General features: G+C 48.7%; 1 protein-coding gene across 20 annotated transcripts in view; it reads left to right on the top strand.

Annotated features, from left to right (window-relative positions):
* LOC119373848 (protein-cysteine N-palmitoyltransferase HHAT) overlaps positions 1–15,578 on the top strand; it is a 120,580-nt gene extending 105,002 nt beyond the window's left edge. For 15 of the 20 annotated variants that reach the window (XM_049410941.1, XM_049410934.1, XM_049410936.1 and 12 more), the window contains 3 exons: positions 8,162–8,363; positions 12,437–12,581; positions 15,238–15,578. In XM_049410941.1, the coding sequence (XP_049266898.1) occupies positions 8,162–8,363; positions 12,437–12,581; positions 15,238–15,359 (469 nt within the window). In that variant the 3' untranslated portion in view covers positions 15,360–15,578. The remainder of the gene's footprint in view (positions 1–8,161; positions 8,364–12,436; positions 12,582–15,237) is intronic. The other 5 variants (XM_049410939.1, XM_049410942.1, XM_049410937.1 and 2 more) reach the window with 1 other exon arrangement.
* The last annotated feature ends 4,800 nt before the right edge of the window (positions 15,579–20,378 follow it).

The following is a 20,378-nucleotide window of genomic DNA, read 5'->3' as shown; positions in this document are numbered from 1 at the left end:
CTCAATGTGCGCACCATCCCGGACAGGTACGCCGTCCACCACATACAGGACTTCGCCCATCGCATTCATGGCTGCCACGTGTTCTCCGTGCTAGACTTGGTGAAGGCCTACACACAGATACCCGTCAATCCGGATGACGTCTCGAAAACGGCAATCATCACTCCCTTTGGTTTGTTCGAGTTTCCCTTCATGAGCTTCGGCCTGAGGAACGCTGGACAAACCTTTCAGCGCTTCATCGCCGAAGTCGTCCGCGGCCTCGACTTCTGCTTCGTTTACCTTGACGACATACTGGTATTCTCCCGCGACGCCGAAGAGCACCACAGGCACCTTCGTCTGCTGTTCCAACGCCTCGATGACCACGGTCTACTCGTCAATATCCAAAAAAGCACGCTAGGCGCTTCCGTCGTCCGCTTCCTCGGCCACGAAGTTTCATCTGAGGGAACTCGGCCCTTGCCCCAACGCATCTCGTCTTGCAAAATTACCCTCAACCCGCCACCGCTAAAGACCTTCGCCGTTTTCTCGGCATGCTGAACTTCTACAGGCGTTTCTTGCCACACGCAGCCGACTACCAGGCTCCCCTCCATGATGCTTTGGCTTGCCTACGAGGAAACCAACCCGTCACGTGGACACCGACGTTAGCAAAAACTTTCGAAGATTGCAAAGCAGCCCTCTGCACCGCCACGCTCCTCACCCATCCCGTGCCAGACGCTCCCTTGGGACTCTTCACGGACGCATCTAGCTTCGCCATCGGCGCCGCCCTTATGCAACGCGTGGACAACACCTGGCATCCCTTGGCGTTCTTCTCCAAGAAACTCGCAGCTCAGAAAACGACCCCTTCAACCGCCAGTTCCGCTGACGAAACCACGACCACCGCCCCGACAAGTTTGCCAGCCTATTACAGAGAACTTCTGGCGACATACGAAGCAGTGCAACACTTTCACCATATTCTCGAAGCACAGAACTGCACCATCTATACTGACCACAAGCCTCTTACCTTCGCCTTCTCTCAACGTCGCGACAAACTCCCGCCTGTACAGCAGAACCAACTCTCGTTCATTGCACAGTTCACCACCGACATCCAACATGTAAGCGGCAAAGACAACGTGGTCGCCGACGCGCTTTCACGTGTAGCAGCCATCAGTTCTGCGCACATAACAGCGGACGTCCTCGCCGAGGCTCATACTACGGACGCCGAACTGCAGGAACTTCTCAAGGGCAGGTCCTCACTACAGTTGCAACAAGTCCCCATTCCAGGGTCGACAACCACAATCTGTTGCGACATGTCGACTGGACGAAGCAGGCCCTATGTGCCCCTGTCCCATCGCCGTGGGCTTTTCAACCAGCTCCACAACCTCAGCCATCCCGGCATACGCGCGTCTACACGCCTCGTCGCTGACCGCTATGTCTGGCCCTCCATGCAGCGGGATTGTCGCACCTGGGCGCGCTCCTGCATTCAATGCCAACGCGCTAAAGTCACCAGGCACGCCACGTCACCACTCGGAACATTCACTCAGCTCTCCGGTCGGTTTGAGCACGTCCACCTCGACATCATAGGACCCTTTCCCCCTGCTGGACCCTATCGCTACTGCCTCACCGCCATCGATCGGTACACTCGATGGCCCGAGGCATGGCCCCTCGAAGGAATCACCGCGGAAGACGTCGCCTCGGCCTTCTTCACCGGCTGGATTGCTCGTTTCGGCGCCCCCCGCCGCGTAACCACCGACCAAGGATGAAAGTTCGAGTCGCACCTTTTCAGGCTCCTCGGGCTGACCATCGGTTTCGAACGCTTGAGCACCACGAGTTACCACCCCTGTGCCAACGGAATGATTGAGCGTTTTCACCGACAGTTCAAAGCAGCCATTATGTGCCACCCAGACTCAACCTGGCTCGAGGCCATCCCAGCCGTCATCCTCGGTCTTCGCGCCACCTTCAAGCCGGACATCCACGCTACACCAGCAGAGCTCGTCTACGGGGAACCACTCCGTCTCCCAGGTGAATTCCTCGCCGCACTGCCATCGAGCACTACGACGTCAGACCCCACCGACTTCGTCGCCCGGCTCCGACGCACCATCGCCGCCTTACGCCCGTCACCTGCAGCCCACCACTGCAAGCCTACACGTTTCGTGTTCAAGGAGTTAGCTACGTGCACGCACGCTTTCCTCCGCGACGACACCGTCCGCAGGCCTTTCCAGCCACCCTACAGCGGACCCTACCTGGTCGTCCATCGCGACAACAATAGCTTCACTCTGCGCCTGAACAGAAACGACGTCCGCGTCTCCATTGGCCGGCTCAAGCCCGCATACATCGCTTCGAACGAGCCGGACAGCGCCACTCCAACCACAGGCATCTATCCACAGCCGCCGACGTCGCAGCCCGCTCCGGTCACGACACGCTCTGGACGTCTGGTACGCCTCCCAGATTTCTACAGATCCCTGAGGGCTCTGCACTCCGCGGGGGGGTGATGTGGCGACACAGTGCGCACAAACCGGCGCAGCCTCCGCCTCGTCACTATCTAGGCCGGCGTGACACGGCTGCATGCTACACCACGCCTCAGATAAGGGACAGCGTCACCGGAAGCTTACGTCACCGACGGTGGCTATAAAACCAAGCTGCCAAGCTCGGAAGAGATCACTGCTTCGCTACCCTACTGAGCGCAGCGTCGGTATGCTCGCCCCGCTGCTGCTACTTCGCTAATAAACAGTTGTTATGTTTTATGTTGGGATGCGTCCTTCCATCGATACGGCATCCCACACGTGAAATAAACTCCTAAACGCTGAATTTTCTCCCAAAAAATAAACTCTGAAAAACACACTCCGAACTTCAAGGGAAATAAAGTCCGAAAAGACGCAGCCCTAATTATAAGGGACTGAAAGTATTGTTGAGATAGCTGCTTTATTACAGGAGCAAGCAGCGCCAGAAAACATAAGAGATAAGATAAGGTACACGGAGGCGATTGCAATCCTGCCATTATCTCTCTCTCCCTTTTCATCTCTCTAGTGTTCTCTGGAGCCGTTTTCTTCTGTATGAACCATATATATGTGAAAAAGCATTGAGATGTGGGTGGATGCGATGCGAAACGAAGTGAGGTGGGCATTCGACTGGCTGTAAGTGCACACGGTTTTGAAAAGGCACGGTGCATTGCCTCTCTCATTCTGCTTCTTATGGTACATTCGGCTGAGGGCCACCCCACTCTGACTCGGACAGCAACAGTGCCGAGCCCGCTCTTGATCCGAGCCAGATGACGCGTGTCCGAGCCGAACGTACGGCCACTCGCCAGAGTAATGGGAGGCCGGAAGAGGAAACACCTTACCGCGCCTTCTCTTGCAAATAGATTAGGCGCGACAGTCACGTGACCAGAATTCGGTCGCTCTCCGTGGTCAAAGTACCCTAAATCGGAGCGCCTCACAGCGCTCTGATTCGGGGCGTGGTGCTATGAAAGAAGCTGGAAAATGGCCAGTCGAATGTACCATTACTATACGGTCCTTACAAACAGGTAACTTGCCACCGTAGCTAGGTGAATAATACACAAAAGCTAGAGCACTCAGGTAGAGCGCATGTGTTAAAGGGACCCTGCAACGCTTTTTCAGCACGGTCAGAAAACGCTGTCGATCGATAGTCGAGGCTCCTGAGAACATGCGAGCCAAACGTTCTAGCGCAGTTCACGGCCTGGATTTTTACAATTAATTCTCATAGTCAGCTAGAAACTGATCGCTGTTCTCTGGAAAAATGATGACATACACTCAAATGACCGCGCCATTAACCCAAAGTCCAGGGCCATTGGCTGATTTGAGTAACGAGTGCTGCATAGTTTCCGCGGCCGCCGCGCGATGCCGCCACGTGCCCACACGCTCGCTCGCGATCACCCCGATTTAGAGTGACCTAGAATAGGGGGAGTGTCCAAAGCGCCGGCTCCCGCGTGGGCCTTTTGCCGTGAACTCCCGCGCCGCGCCGCTGCTGCGCCGGACCCGTGGGCTTTCCGCTCTCGGGAAGCGCGCGGGAAGCGAGGGGCGTCTGCTACGCGCTGTAGTTTTCTGCGCCGCGTTTCCACACAGGGCACTTGAAGTCTACTTAACTTTTATAATGCGGTGCGGAATGGAGTTTATCCATCTTTTAGCGTTGTGTTAGTGCTGGGGCAACAACAGAATGCAAAAAATCATGTGTCAAGCGGCATCAGCGTGGCCTAGTTCCAGTCACAGAGTTCGAGAACGTTGGTGCGTGTGTAAAAACGCGCAAAACGGACACGCACACGCAAAGAACGAAAACAAAATCCTTATTCGCACGAGTAATCGGGCAATAGCATCACGCATGCTCGAATTAAGAGTAATAAAAAAAAGTAAATTGCACGCGCAGTCAGCTGAAGTACTTGCGCGCAGTGACCGCTTCACACTACGAACTTTTTACTCATGGTCGCCACTGGTTTGCTAGCCATACGCACACCGCTTTATTCGACAATTCAGTAGCCTCCACTAGCTCTTTATTATGGACGGAGCACACCGGGAAGACGCAAGGGAAACAAAAAAAAAAGAAAAAAAAAGAGTAGAGACGGCCATACGACCTCAATGCTGTTGGCTTATGTTTTTGCTTCTGAGGTAGCGTACAACAAGGTTCACTGTGCGCAAACATTTGAAACAAGAGCAATGCCAGGTAAACTAACTTCATTCCACAAGATTTTGCATAAAAGGCGTAGTATAGAAGTTGCTTTACAAATATCCAGATATCACGCAACAAAGTTACAAATTCCCCCATTCTTGCTGTACAAGCTGCCTGAACGAAAATACGGCAAGAAATCGACAAATAGAAGTGTAATATCTCAATCACTTTAGAAAATTGTTAAAATGCAGAGATCCCTTATGTATCTAGCCAGAAAAAATGCAAAAAAATGCACTTTGCATTGGATCGCTGACGTCAGTATGAAACGTTCGCGCGAGATGCGTGCATTGCTTCAAGCCTTCACTATACGAAATGAAAACAGTTTCAAACAACTCGTTCTCAACTTCAGATGTTTTCACGGTTCTCGGAGGTTAGCGTTCGCCCGGTTCAGAGACTTTACAAAAAGATGTGGACGAGTAGTTACATAAAATACAATTGTTTCCGCGGCAGTTGAGTGCGCGCCAACAGGGCACCCGACCGCAATTTCCCGCTTTTTCCTGACGACCTCAATGTCCACCACAATTTCGTGCTGAAGCTCCGGAGTACTTAAATAGTGAGTCTGGTCATCTCTTGAATAAATATAAAGAGATGACCAGACGGGTAAAGCAAGCCTCTTTTGTCCCGCAGACGCGTGCAATCAGCTGCTCTGAACTGAGAATCACGTTTGTTTTCGGGCGATCGCTCGTAACGTGAAGTGAGGCATATACACGATGATGCACTGATATCGTTTCATTTATTTTGATTTGTCTTGTTTTTTTTTTAAGGTAGAGCCTTAGATGCCTCATCAAACACGAAAATTGACCGTCGGCGTCCCGCGTAGCCAACACGAGTGATGCACAATATCATCACGCGATGACGTCGACAGAACTTGTGACGGTACTATGACGTCATTCAACGTGACGTCATATGATGACGCCATTACATGACACGGTCGCTTTGCATTGCCTCCGTGATCGGGGGCCGATCACAGAGGCAATGTAAAAGCAGGTGAGGTGCAGAAAGCTTGCAATGCTTTCGATCCTGTCCGCAGTCCGAAAGCACGTTATGTACAGAAGAAAGCTTTCGGAGAGGGGCGAGGGAGGATCAATGCATCGACTGACGAAAAAAAAAAAGGCTTTCTTTTTCGAGTCTTCTCAGGCGAATGCATAAGAGACCATGTTCTTTCTTTTTCATGTAATTTTTTCGGATACATTTTACCTATGCGGTCAGTTCTTCAAAATGTATGGGTAACTTTAAAATGTTGACATCGATATTGGTGACCACCAAGTATTTTATAACCTGACGGAAACAAATCGTCAGACCACACATCGTCAGAATTATATTTCCGGATACAGAAAGCGGGTTTGCGCGCCACACACCATATGATTATTGTTAGTCGTTACGCAAATGGCAAGCATGTCAAGTTGCATGTCGATAGCATGGCATGGCATACATGCCATGACCTATCGGTCGTGTTGGGCATACGTACATTCTGCCCCTCTGTGCCAATTTTCGTGTATACCAAGTAAACGAGACGCGAGTTATGCGAGTAGTTTTTTACTTTTGGTACCGCGGCCACGCCGACTGACACATTCGGCTTCGCATGAATAAATGGCTTGAAACAGCAGAGCGCCGGAGGCAGCCTTGTAAAACCAATCCAATGCACGAAATAAAAGATAGGATATGAAGAGTGCAAACGCGTTAGCATGCATGAGCTAGTTACTACGTGCATATGTGCTACGTTCTCCTGGTTATCTCCAGTTTATTCTTTCCTGCAGCAAGTTTACGTTCGTCATTCCACACGAAAGTAAGTTAAGCGCCTTTTCTCACGATGAATTGCGCGCAGGACGCGTTCCTCAAACAGCCGCGGAAGTGTGGACCAATGCGGTGACAAGCCAGCTGAAAGGATATATACAAAATCCCCGTTTCACAACACACAAACGCGTGCTCTGTGTGATGAGTCGCTGCAGTATTATGTTGCAGTGATGTAGTATTAAATATTGCCCAAATTTCTGCAATTTTAGCTACTAGCGGCCAAAATATCACGCGCGTAGCAGACGCTCGCCGCTTTGACGCGGCTTCCGTCGCGGAGAAAGCCCACGGGTCCGGCACGGCAGCGCCGCGGCGCGGAAGTTCACCGCAAAAGGCCCTCGCTCCTCCCATGTATTCGCGCGGCGCTTTGGACACTCCCCCTATTCTAGGTCACTCTACCCGATTGTAAGCCACGCGCTCGAGCAAAAAAAAAATTGGGGGAGGCTTAAGATTCGCCTTTAAGAGTTGAACGCGATAGCGATATCCTGCCCCTAGTGCGCACTTCGAACACTACGAGTGTTTAACAGAATGCGCGCAATAAGGTGTGTGCCTTATGTAATGGGTAGCATGCTTTAAACCAGGAGCAATTATGCGCGAGAACCTTTTTCGAAGCTGCGATGCACCCACTACGTGGTCTTAAGGGAATACGCGCAGTAATGTGTGTGCCTTTTGTAATGGGTGGCTGTCTTTAAACCACCAAGTCGTTATGATATTGACGTGGTGTGACGCCCGATGGCAATGTACGCTTGTACCACGCAATATTACTGCCATATTACATCTCGTACTGTGACACCCGTACACAGGACGCATATTTTTGGGAAGCATCAAAGTTACTTTCAGTGCAGATCCAAGCAAAGGCGTGGCTGTGTGGAAATATTCCCGTACAGAAATCAGTGTGCCGTTTTCTTGAAGTGCTGAAAGGGCAGGATGACGCACCAGAGTGGATTTCACGAGTGGAACTATTGTTGCGCATGCCAAAGTTTTGATTGTAGTCAGCTCAGTGCTGACGGTTCATATTTTCACTTTGTAATTGTATAGCTCTACCCCTTTTTTTGTGAGTATGTAAATAGTCTTGGTATGCAAGGCAATAAAGAAAAAAAAAAAAGGCGTGGCTGTGTGGTAGAACACCTGCTTGCCACGCAGACGGCCTGGGTTCGATGCTCACTCATTTTTATCATTTTTTTAACATTTTTATCATTTATTTATTTGCAGCTTTTTCGATTTTTCGGTCACGGACAAGATGATTTTTCGCTCACACCCAACGGTGCAGGCGCCGACGCCGACGGCGGAATTTCTGCGATAGGAGCTCTTTAACGCTATCGCGTTAAAACGAAAGTGCTCAAGATCGCGACGCGTGCTCACGAACGGGCGTAGGTTTTTGTTGGCCCCTCCTCATCCCCCTCCCCGCCCCTGCGTAGCTTTCAGCGAGCTCGCTAGTATGAAAGGAGAGAGAAAGCGCTTAAAGCGTGCGACAAATCGCTCTAACTCCGCTCGTACTTGAAGGAGTCTAAAAAATTTTGCGGCAGACAATTCCTGAGGCAATAAACTCCTTTAACGAAGCCATTGAGTGTTTACCTCGGAAAACGTTTCACGGACCCTTTAAGAAATCCCAGCTGGTAAAATTCATCCGGCGTCCCTCACTAAAGCTTGCCTCATAATCAGATCATGGTTCTCGCCTCGCAGAGTCACGCAACATAACTGTTTTGTTTCGTACCTACAGGTACATCTACGAGCCCGTGATGAGTGAAACTCGCACCGCCTTCCGGCTGATTTTAGGCGCTGTGGTGGCCTTCACCTTCACCTGCACATGGCACAGCCTGCGTAAGCACGAGGCCGTATGGTGCGCACTCAGTGTGCTTGGCATCACCCTCGAAGTAATCACCATCCAGATCAGAAAGTGGACACCCGTCAAGAACTTCGAGGTATGGCACTTTCTACTAGGCGTGGCAACATCATAAAGTCGGTGTTCGTGAAGCTTTTCGAAAAGTAGTTGCTAGGATCTTCTCGCTATTCCTGAGTTGCGCCAAATGTGCGGCGATGCGCTGGCGAAAATACCAACAAAACCGCCAAAGCACTCTATTCAGATGGTTAGCCAGCGAAACGTGCGGCCCCGGTGTTTAATACTGGCTTAATCCTAACGGTTCATTAAGGTCCTTCTGAACAGGCCCGTAGCCAGGGGGGGGGGGGGGCGCCAGCCCCCTCCCCCAGAAATTTTCATGACACATGGTGTTTTATCGAAAATAAATCATGAAAATAGGCGTTTTTTTTCAAATAGTCAAGGTTTTCAGCAAGTTCCACACCCCCCCTCGAAAAAAATTCCTGGCTACGGGCCTGCTTCTGAATAATTGGTTACGTCTGTCCAGAAATATTAATTGGTGTTCGACGCCTGTGTGTTCTCTTCCTTGTTTTTGTGTACCAGTGATAAATAGTGGAGCTTGCCCAATTTCTTTGGCACACTCACGGTAGAAGTTTTTGCGTACGTAAAACGGACGAATTTTGCTTTCGACTATGCTATATACCGCATCGCTGTAATACAGACATGTTGCTCACCATTCAACCATCGTATCTTTTTTTTTCAAAAGCCGTAGAGTTTCTCACAATAGCAACTAGAGGGAAATCTGGCGCACCGTCTATGCGAGTTTCGCAGGAAGCTCTGCGCCGTCATGGGAATGACGGTGCATGTGTGTGCGACGATTGTGCTGGCTGAAATTAAACGAGGTTCGGCCTAAAACGTAGATTCTCCTGAGCAAACAATGCTTACATCAAACAAAACTTTCATAATATGATCTCGTTCAACTTTATAACTCTTCACAATAAAAAAATCACTAACCTGCGCCGCAGAAGCAAACGGTGAAAGGAAGAAACAGACGACAAACTGTCGCATAGTGAATGAGGACCTTGTCGGCTGTCTTGAAACTTTAGCGGCCGGCCCCCATTTTTTACGCTTCGTAAAGCCGTACGTCAAAGCAGAAGTTCTCAAAGTCAAACACAACTTGTTTTTTGTAGTATGCCAAGAAAAGAGACAGCTCATCAGGCGCTGCTTCATTACAAATTTAACCGTTGTGACACAAGGAAAACTTCTAACTAGATGCGCCTCTGATGTGTCCATGCGTTTCGTGAGCGATGCCAATCCGGATCCGACCCATCCCAGCATTCCGATGCATACAGCAGCGTCGCAGCGCCAGTTTTCCTAATTGTAAGGAACTCTACGCTCACGACAGAATGTTATTCCTGCTGCAGTTGTGGTAGTTGTGCTTTGAACGCACTGCCCATACCCACGCGCAGACTTGGTTACGCTGGAGTTACCGAAAGGTGCACATATTATCTTTCGTGACAGATGCAATGCATTTTATTGCGTCAGGTGAGACACGAACTTGGCACGTCAGACGACAGTGGATAAGCCGTGCTAGGGACAGTCGGCAGTTAGTTGCGCGTGGTCTATACATACGGAAGTCATCGAAAAAATTTGTGTAATACGCAGTTTCAAATTTCGTTTCGCGAATTTCGCGACGTATAATGTTGACAAATACAATGTACTCCTTACTGAAAACAACGCGCAGCAGTGCTTCACCTCTTACCGTTTCCAGTGCTTCACGCACTCTTAGAAGGCGTTTTGTATTAAATGTTCCACAGCGATGTCCTTGATTAAAAAGTGTAGTCATGGTCCCCTTCACTATCTCACCCAGTGAGTCACGTTACATTTCGGAAAATAAAAATAATACGGGCAGTTTGCACTAAGTCGGGTAAAGCTTGGCACAGCGAAGCACGGGCCCGTCGCCGCTCGTGCTTCCCGTTGATCTACACGTCTAGCTTCGAGATCCGCGGCTTCCTCCTCGGGAGTACGCAGCAGGCTATGCACTATAGAGCGTAGGTTGCTCGCGATGTCTCCGTCGGTGGGCGTGGCTTAGCTACAGCACATGCGCCGCTTGATCAGGTGGTGCGGTATCTGGTCGCTAGACGACGCGATGCTTTCTTTCTTATTATCTTTTTTTTCTCTCTCTCTGCTTTATCTCTCTTTCGTTCATGTTCTCTCTGTCTCTTATTCTTTTTCTCTCTGCATTTCTTTCTCTTTATTTCTCTCTTTCTCATTCTTTATGTGCTACGCTTTACTCTCTCCCCTCATCCTTTCTCTCCTCCTCACCCTCACATCTCCCCCCTCCCTTCCTACACTATACTATACAAGGCTATGCTATGATCCGCTAGCGTGCCTGGATAGCCGAGTGGTTAGGACGCTCGCCTTCTGGTCAAGGGTGCGCTTCTTTTTTTCTTTCTCTCTCTCTCCCTCTCTGTACTTGTTCTCAGGCAGCCGCGCAGTGGCACATACCCGTCAAGGTAATGATAGTTTTCTGCGATCGACCCACAAGGAACGACATGATAAACAACTTCGCTTTTTAAAAAAATGTCGAAGGGCGCACTATCTGGGCAATGTTGTTGTTCCAGCATATCCCTGAAAAAGAGAAGGTGAGAAAGAGAAAGGAAGAGAGCAAGTAGGTTAACCAGGCGCCAATATTCGGTATGCTATCCTGATCAGGTGTTGGGCAATAGAAGATTAGAAAAAAAGCAGAGAGAAAGATTAAAAAATAACAATAAAAAAATCACAGCATATCCACGGAGTGAATGATGATGAGTGGGCGAAGCTGAGGAGGTTCATCGGTAAACCGTGAATCTTCCGTGAATTCTGCCCAGTACATCATCACCGACGTGAGATCGGGCGCGTTTATACTAAAGGTTCGATGAGTTATGACGACTTGCAGCTCACTTTAATTTTACATGTACGCTGTGAATTTTCATTGTTTAGAAAACCATTGCTTTAGAAAACATCTGGCGTCTTTTCGTTTTTCTTTAGAAACATCTGGCGTTCTTCCGTTTTGCTTTTACAAACATCTGGCGTCTTTCGTTGGTTTATTTCATCAATCAACGGCGTTTGAACAAAATTTTTATTGTTTAATCACGCACAAGAGAAATCTCACCAGGCACTACCTTGGAGGTAAGAATGGCTGCTAATGGGAATGAGAGACAGAAGAAGTCGGCTTTTAGCTACCGCTGCGAATTTTTTATTGTTCAACAACGCGCAGGAAAAATCTCCCACCGGCACTACCTTGGAGGTCAAAGCGTAAGACTGGTTACGCACTACGACTACGACTACGAGGGACGAACGGGTGCCGCCTTAAGGAGCTTCGCCCCTAAAAACAATCGTAAACATCCACACACACACGAGAGCGTTAAAATTGGTGTCGTTTAGACAGGCTAGTAGATCGCAGGAAGCCTAGTAGCGCTTGTAGGGCCTTCTTCTGCGGCGTTAAGTCCGGATGATGACGCAGTATTCTTTCCTCTGACAGATGCTAGTCATCTAACTTGTTAAGAGCATTACAAAGAGACTGTCCCTGTGTGCTATATTCCGGGCAGTCGCACAGAACATGTTGATTCTTCCCTTCCTCGACGCAGTGTTCACAGGGGGCGGTGTCGGCCACACGTATGCGGAACGCATACGCGTGGGTAAGCGCGACGCCCAACCACAGTCTACACAGAACGGTAACATCACTCCGGCGGAGTCTTGATGGAAGTCTATGGCTTAAGGTTGGATCAAGGGAGCGTATCACGTATGCTTGAAATGCTCACGTTCTGAGGAAACTCGCAAGGTGGCGCAAATTTTGGGAGTCGGTATATATCGCCTTTCATCGTAAATAAGCACGCAACACCCAGGCGTTCTCAAAAACATTCTGACCCCTTGTTTCCTGCTCACCTAAACTAATCTCCGCAGTGGGCGCCCCTGCTAATGAAGACAGACATACCTGCTCCAGGAGACTTAGCGAAGGTCTTAGTGGTCACAGCGCAGTTTAACACCTTGAAACTGCCGTTCAGACGGACATCTGCAAGGCTTCAATAGACTGTCCACATAAATGCTTTCATGCCCAGCGGCGCGAATAAATGCGGCATTATTTGATAGGAACCTCACAACACTTACATCAGTCTCATATCTTCTCTCATTTCACAGAAACGCTACCTGTCGTCACCTGAGAGGATGCGAACGGCAAAGGCTCTGCTGGGATCTCCGCATTTCTTGCTCACAACTTGTGCGTGCCTCTTTCACTTGGCAAAAGTGGATGTCTGCGTCAACATTTGCAGAAGGATCCTAACCGGTATGCCTCTTACAATCTCCGAATCACTGCCCGCCCCCCTATCCACGTGGCGTAACCTACCGCTTGGCTCGAGTAGTATCTGTGGTTTTCCGCTGATGAAACCAGCCCGCGGGTTAGACTTCTGAACTTTGACAGCTGAACTCTGCCAACCCTGGCAACCTGCCACGGTGGCAGCTCTGGTAATCTGGCACTCTCGCTGCTTTGGCAACCGAACTCATAAGACGTTCGTCCAGTTAGCTTAGGTAAAAGTGACACAAAAACATTCGCTACTTCTGAAACTCATCTTAAGACCTCCATGTGGTTGCCTCTCACAGCCGTCTGAGAAACCTAATCAATCAGTCAACTAGTGTCTCACCATTATATAATATTGGCAATCAAGTGGTGCACTGCGCCTGTGAAGGAAAGCGCACCATATGGCGACGGAGAAAGTCGAGTCAAGATAGCTGCGGCCTTTACGTGGGCTATTCTTCCACCAGCTCAGTGTAGAATGTCGTGTAATATTCTGCCGGTAAGGGGGCACGCATGCTACTTGTTAGTAAGTCAGGGGAGGCCCCGCCTAGACAACCGAAGCGCGACAGCCGATTGCCTCCACGACCAAAGAAATAGTCCCGATCATGAGCCGGAAGGCGGCGTCACTGGCCGTGCCCGGCTCATGACGTCCATCTAGAGCGCGAAATCATTGGTACAGGCTGCTTTATCTTTTCTAAGTATGAACCTACTCGCGAAAGCATCCGTTTTAACAGAGAAAATGCCGCAGACCTTTAAAGTTGCATCCTACTGTAAGTTATATGCATGTGTGTTGACTCTATCAGCACATCCCAGGTATGACAGAGGGCCACCTCACCACCAACAGGGACGTCACCACCGTATAAGGAAGATTCGCGGGACGTCAGCGTATGCCGTGTTCTTTGTGCGATTCGCAGCTTGCGCTGTGCTTCTATAGATATATATACAGATACAGCATAGCGTTTTGCTGTGCTGAGTGTAACAACAACATGATTGTGTCGGTAACGTTGGACACCACTTCCTGCTGGAGATATTCTGGGTTGGTTTTTGTTCTTTGAGCCGCGAGGGTTCATGCCCTTTTCTCCTGCCGTTCTTTTTTTTTTTTCTACACGCGCTCAGCTACCAGTCATGACGTACCCTTGCGAAGACGCGTCGTTCCACAGACTAAAGTCGAGCACTGGTTACAACTTGAACTGGACTAGTGCGAATATAACTAATTATCACCACGTGTAAATTTCCAAATGCGATTGCCCTAGCAAGAGCGAGAAAATATAGATGAATTTTTTAGTCTCTGCTGCTCGCCGTCTACAGCTCAAGTCATTTTTTTCTGCGTTTCTTAAGACTTCGAGACATTGCATCAAGACATATGCGAGTATGTTACAAAAAGGTATGCCTTGTGTCTGATGGGTTCCTCGAAATTGCCGGCTATATATTGCTGCGAGAATGTCATATTCCTGGTGCCGTGTTTCAAGCAGTGTTTATACCTCATTCGTGACAATTTCTCGCACAGAAGTCCGACTTTGAATACAAATCATTATATGACATCGAACGGGTATGAACCAGAGGCGTCACTTAAGAAGGAACAAAGGTACCTCGTCCCCACTCCGTTCCCGTACCGCTCTACCTTGGGGAGGAGGAGGGGAGTCGTGTCCCCCCCCCCTCTCAACATCTCCAATTAGCCGGTGATTATATTGTAGGCATATACTGAACTGCAGGCATAAACCTCACGCAAACAAACTTCAAGTTTGATCCCATCAGTGTCGTATTTTGCATGCGAACCCCCCAACACGCAGCTGCATCGGTTTGCACAGAATCTCCCGCTTAGCCCCACAGAAAGCTTTCAATCCTACGCTTCGGGTATTAGCACGTTCCTATCTTATTGCGCTAGAGTAATATCGCAACAAATTTGGCTCTCGCATATTGGGCACACTCAAGAATGAAAGCACGTTTCAGACCATTAGGACCCTATCAGTTTGGCACGTCTCTTGCTTCAAAGATATTCGCACGATGCTGCATACTGCATAAATGTCAACTACAGTACACAATGCTGCACTGTAATTGACATTTCTAGTTGCTATTACTGTAGCTGACATAAATGTCAATTGCAGTACAGCATGATGCACTGCAGTATGGTGTACTACACACTGCCAGTTGCAGTGTACCATGATGAGCCGTAGTTGACATTTATGCTGTACTGCAGAACACCACGATGTACCGTAGTTGAGAATAAAGCAATAATAATAATAATAATAATAATAATAATAATATAATAATAATAATAATAATAATAATAATAATAATATTAATAATAATAATGATATCTGTGGTTTAACGTCCCAAAACCACGATATGATTAGGAGAGACGCCGTAGTGGAGGACTCCAGGATTTTCTACCGCTTGGGGTTCTTTAACTCTCACCTAAATCTAAGTACATGGGTCTCAAACATTTTCGCCTCCATCGAAAATGCAGCCGCCGCGGCCGGGATTCAATCCCGCGACCTTCGGGTCAGCAGCAGAGCGTCATAACCACTAGACCACCGCGGCGGGGCGAGATTAAAGCAATCTGTAGCATCGTGCGAATATCTTTTCGTTCAAAAAGTTGTACCGGCTTTCACTGTATTTACACAATTGTTTCTTTCTATATTTCCAGGCTTTCCTTTCCCGATGGTTCCCATTTTGGTGGTCATGTACAGCCTCTGCCATGTTTCTATGGACGTTGCAGAGTGGGAAGAAGCGTCGGCCTTGGCTAAGAGGAAACAAGCTTCATCGTGAACTGCTTAACTGCAATACTTCACAAGGCTACCTCGCTACCCGTTTACTCGCTTTTCTTTTTTGCTTTCTTCACAACGAAACCACGTTATATTTGAAGATTTCACAGTGGTCTTCGTGCGATAGTGAAAAAATGTACGCTCCACAAATGTTTACGCGTGCCAGAGACTTAGTCTCTTGTTTCGCCAGTTCCCTTACCTCAACGATAATAAATATTTTTTTGTACAAAGCGGCAAACTCTAACTGCACCCTTGATTCTTGCCATGTGGCGCACACAGAAAAAGCAGATACGAGACTGGCGCCGAGTTGGCTGCCCAGAAGCTTATTTACTGCAATTTTTCTCTCGTTGTTCTAAGCAATTATCACGTTCGTATTCTACAAAGGGCCTCAGGAAAAAATCAAAATAAGAGGAGCCATTCCACTCTTTGAAGGTGGATGACCAGCGAAGTTGTTTGAACAAAAGAAGGGGACGTATTGTTCGAAAGTTGAAGGCTCGGTCCCTACCAGAGGCGAGTTGTCTTTTCGTCCACTTTAATTTCTTCACATTTATATCGTAATTCCTACAAAACAACGTCCCCTATACTCTTCTTGGCTTCATTGTCTGTTGGTTCTCATCAGCAAAGCTGTTTAGCACGCGAGTAGTTGACACAGAATTTCAATTCCTAGCCGATCACACACCCTGCAATTAAATCTCATATGCCTGGCCAGAAAGTCTTTTTTAACAGCGGATGTGTTTATAAGCTTTTCGATCCGCCGTTTCGCGTGATCAGCGGAAAGCGGCTGTGCGCCACAGAAAGCGGCTATGTGCCAAGCAGCATTTCGCTCTCTTGCAAAATCTTAGAGGCATAGACTTGCGTGAACCATCGGCTTGCACAGGCCTACAGGTGGCTCATTTCGACAGGCTCGTCCAGTGCACGACCAATGTCTCCGTATCCAGCTGCAGTTAGGGGGCCAGCGATATGAAATGCGCACATTCAAATGTTCTGTTTAGCAGTTTACCGTACTGTACAGGATGTTTCACACTTAAGAGAGAACTCGGAACGCGTTCCATTGCGCTCCAATACGTCCCCCAAGTGTGATACAGCCTGTACACGCATACTCATGGCTGGCGTAAAAGTTAAAAGGTTAAATGGCATGCTTCATGAACAAATCGTAAGTGTTTTTCCTTCAGGGAAGTGCTGCTCCGATGGCAAAATGAATTCAAGCTGGTAATATAAATGAAGCCAGCAGCAGCTGCACCACGCGCGAAAATTCTGCAGCGTAAAAGTTCGCCTACGTCATCGTTGGAAGCACAGAGTGGCCGAGGCATACATACTCTATGGCGGTGACGGTATGTTTGACGCGTGTTCCTCTATTCCACGGATGTGCACTGAGAAACGATGAACGCGATTAAGATTCGTGGAACTCTCATCGACGAAAGAGCTACGTAAAGGCAAGAAGCAGTAACGCCACCACGAAACATTTGTCCCGAAGAATCAGCCAGAAAGAGTCCTTAAATAAACAAGGCTTGTTATCGGGGACGACAGAACTTGGAGGAAGCTTGGTCGAGTGTCATACCTTTTGTGGTGGTCGGCGTCACCAGCGAGCCCGGACGATCGTGTCACGCGGCATCGAAGGAGAAAATGTGCCAAAACAACGAGATGTGGTTATGAAGAAAACCGTAGTGTGGGACACAGGGTTATTTTCGACCGCCTGGGTTACCTTAACGTGCGCTTAAATCTAAGTACACGGATGCACTATTTCGACGCCATCAAAACGCGGCCGCTGTGGCCGGGATTCGAACCCGCACCCTCGAGCGCGACACCCTATCGGCTAAACCACTACGGCGGGTCAACCTGTGAAGGTAGTTGCTCAGCCAAACTGTACATATACCATGCCTAACGTAGGACAACCTTCACAAACACGGATCCCATGGTATGCACACATCACGCCTTTGCTCTTCGAAGTTACATACGATACAAACTCACGTGTTCGAATGCACTTTACAAAACGTTTATTTTATTTTATTGCATTTAGGTGACTGCTACAACAGCTTTATTGTCACTGTGGTACGCACTGATGTTTTGTGTTCTACTTCGGGAAATGTCTTACAGCAGAGCTGTTATGCTCGAGTTTGGCCGTGCGTCATGCAAAGAAAATTATCATCATCATGAACCGGCACGTGCTCTCTTCATCCTCTTCTTCTTCACTCCCAGAACACGTGCGTCGATTTGTCCTGCGTGGGACGCAATAACCCTGATGGGCGAGAGAATTAGTACAGAGAGAGAGAGAGAGAAAGAGTTAGAAAGAGAAATTCGTGACGAAACAATTTCTTGGCGAGGAGAAATTCGAACCCGCGTGCCCACGATCAGAATGCGAGCGTCCAAAACACTCGGCATTGCGCTGGGTGTGTCTTCTTCTCCGTCGTCCGTGTTTTGTTTTGTTGTTTTTGTTGTTGTTATTGTGGTTTTCTTGCGCAGCCGTATTGATGTACTCGAGAATCCAGGAACGCTAGCAGAGCATAGCATAGCCATGCATAGCATGGTATAACAAAAAGCTGGGAAATGGAAATGAGGCTGAGGAAAAGAGATGCGAGGCTAAGAAGGAGGGAAAGAAGGAGGGGATAACGAATACAGAGAGAACGAAAGATACAAACAGAGAGAAAGGAGCAGAAGAGAGAAAAAGATAGAAGGCTACAGTAAGACAACAGAGAGAAAGAGAGAGAGCAAGAAAGAGAGAAATAGGGGGAAGAGAAGGAAGAAAGAGATAAAAATAGAACGACAAAGAAAGAAATAGAGGGGGGGGGGGGAAGAAGCACACAAAAAATACAGAAAGAAAAAGAGAGCCAGCATATTCATGTATAGTATAATATAGCAAGAGAAGAGAAAGAGAGAGGTGAGAAGGTGAAAACCAAGCCAGGACCAGCTAGGAGCCCACCAACTCTGGTGTGACCCATCCTTGCGCGACTTAGTGCAAGCTGCGCTAATTTTTTACATAGTTTTGGGAAATCAATGCACGATCCGCGTGTGGGAGCCGGTTGACTACGATCGTTGAAGAAACCTAGGAACGAAACATTGCATCCTGACCAACCTGCGCAAGCCGTCGTTGCGCACATTGCCGTCTTTATTCTAGTCACCTCCCGACGTACGCGCGCTGCCCTTCGGCAGTCCTAACTGCACGTGGCACAGCGATGCAACGCTCTCGAAAGTGAAGAAGACACGCAATTTGGGCGAGTTGGCGAGATTCCATGGTAAAAATATAAAAGAGCGCTTTTTAAAACACAAGACGAAGGAACGTGTGCGTCTCTTCTTTCCTTCGTCTTGTGTTTGCAAAAGCGCCGTTTTATTTTTTTTTACCATGGCTCTCGAAAAACTGCACCGAAGGTGCGCTTTTGCCAATGGTGTAGGCCAGAGCCGTATAGTCAAGCGAAGTAATGCGACATGACGCTTACTAGCGCCAATGGATAACGATTCGGTCACGACGCAGTTGAAGCGTGGCCTCCGAGATTGCGCGCTGGCAGGTTTCCTGCCGGTGCGCACTTTCAGAGGCCATTGTTTTCGAAAGGGAATATACGGCTCTAGTGTAGGCGCGCCAGCGTCCGCGCAACGCGGAGCGGCGTTACGCCACCACTCATTGTCATGCAGAAGCCCGTTACATGCGCGCTGGTGACTCGCCGGTGTAGGATGACCTACGGTCGCGTCTCGGTGCGTTTTTTTGTAGACGGACACGAAAATTCTCCGAGATCCTAGCTATAGACGACAACGCTGTAAAGTGCTTAATGAACTACTTTAAACCAGCATACGTGCCATGCAGCCCGGTCGTACACTTCTTTAAGTATACTGAAGCGCTGACGCACGAAAACGGCATCACTCGGAGGCAAATGAGTTGCGCAGAATTCCGCTAGGTGGAGGAAGGGTCAAGGAAGGCAACATTGCCATTCACCAGTTTCTAGCGCAATACTACAAGAAAATTCATAGGAATTTCAGCTTGCAAGATTTTCCTCTCTGTAGCTTTTTGCTACGAGCATGTGTATCGCAATTTCTACTTCCATGTCGCTACCATATCTCTTCAGGAACAGCCTTTCGCGTTCGGTACTGGCTACGCTTTCTGGCAAGGCTATCTACGTGTCCTACTTCTGGTGCAGTCAGCCAGTCATAGCAGACGATACCGGTCTTCAGAAATGAAACGAGGATGAACGATGAATCACGGGCGATAAAAGAATAGCCGCGCTTGATATTGCAAGTTTCACCGATGAAATAAGCACGTAGCGATTTCGCTTATTGTTTTCTTGTTCATCAGTAACACGTAAGGCGTACGGAAGCGTACCTTGCCATTCTTTTGAGACCGCTAGAATGGGTAAAGATAAAATGTGAAAGAGTTCGCTGAAATTTATTCGACGCCATCATTATGCCAAAAGGATTCCCACAAATGCGTTTGTATAGACCCAAAGGCCGTAAGATCAAGGACGGCGTTGCTTGTAACATAAGCTTCGTGATGATGATGAACCTGGACGGGTCAGTTAAGAGCACCATCGAACAGTAAGGCAGCAATGTGCACGGAAAGTTTCAAAATATCGGTTCTTGAATTTTTTTTTCCAGATTTTATTCGTCCGCGTTGTCGCACACGCTCGCCGCTTCCAGGCAGCACTCTTCGTGCCAGGCAGCTCAGGCGCGAGAACTTCCAAGGCCTAGACCAGCATTACACAACAGGTAGCGCCACCAGTTTCATGCTACGATCCTCTCTCTTAAATATCAATTACTGACTCTTTCTCCCCCACCTAAAACCCCCGAGAATTCACAAAATTCGTGAGGACGCAATATTCATACGGGGACGGATTACCAGTGAAGTTATAATAGAGTTTGCTGCTGTAGACTCCACTCCGCTCGTTCCTCCGGTGTGAGCAACTCAAGACATCGGCCTTATTCCTCGGACTCCGGGTCTCAAGCCTCGTTATCCATTTTTGCATCGTCAAGCTTTGGCTGTCGGTACACGCGTTTCGGCTGTCGACGCCTCTCCGCTTGTTCGTCTGCCGTGAGCCCGCGG

The sequence above is a fragment of the Rhipicephalus sanguineus genome, chromosome 11 (assembly GCF_013339695.2).
Source record: "Rhipicephalus sanguineus isolate Rsan-2018 chromosome 11, BIME_Rsan_1.4, whole genome shotgun sequence".
In the NCBI taxonomy this organism is placed as follows: Eukaryota; Metazoa; Arthropoda; class Arachnida; order Ixodida; family Ixodidae; genus Rhipicephalus; species Rhipicephalus sanguineus.
The sequence above is the reverse complement of the archived record's forward strand: the minus strand, read 5'-3'. Positions and strand labels throughout refer to the sequence as shown.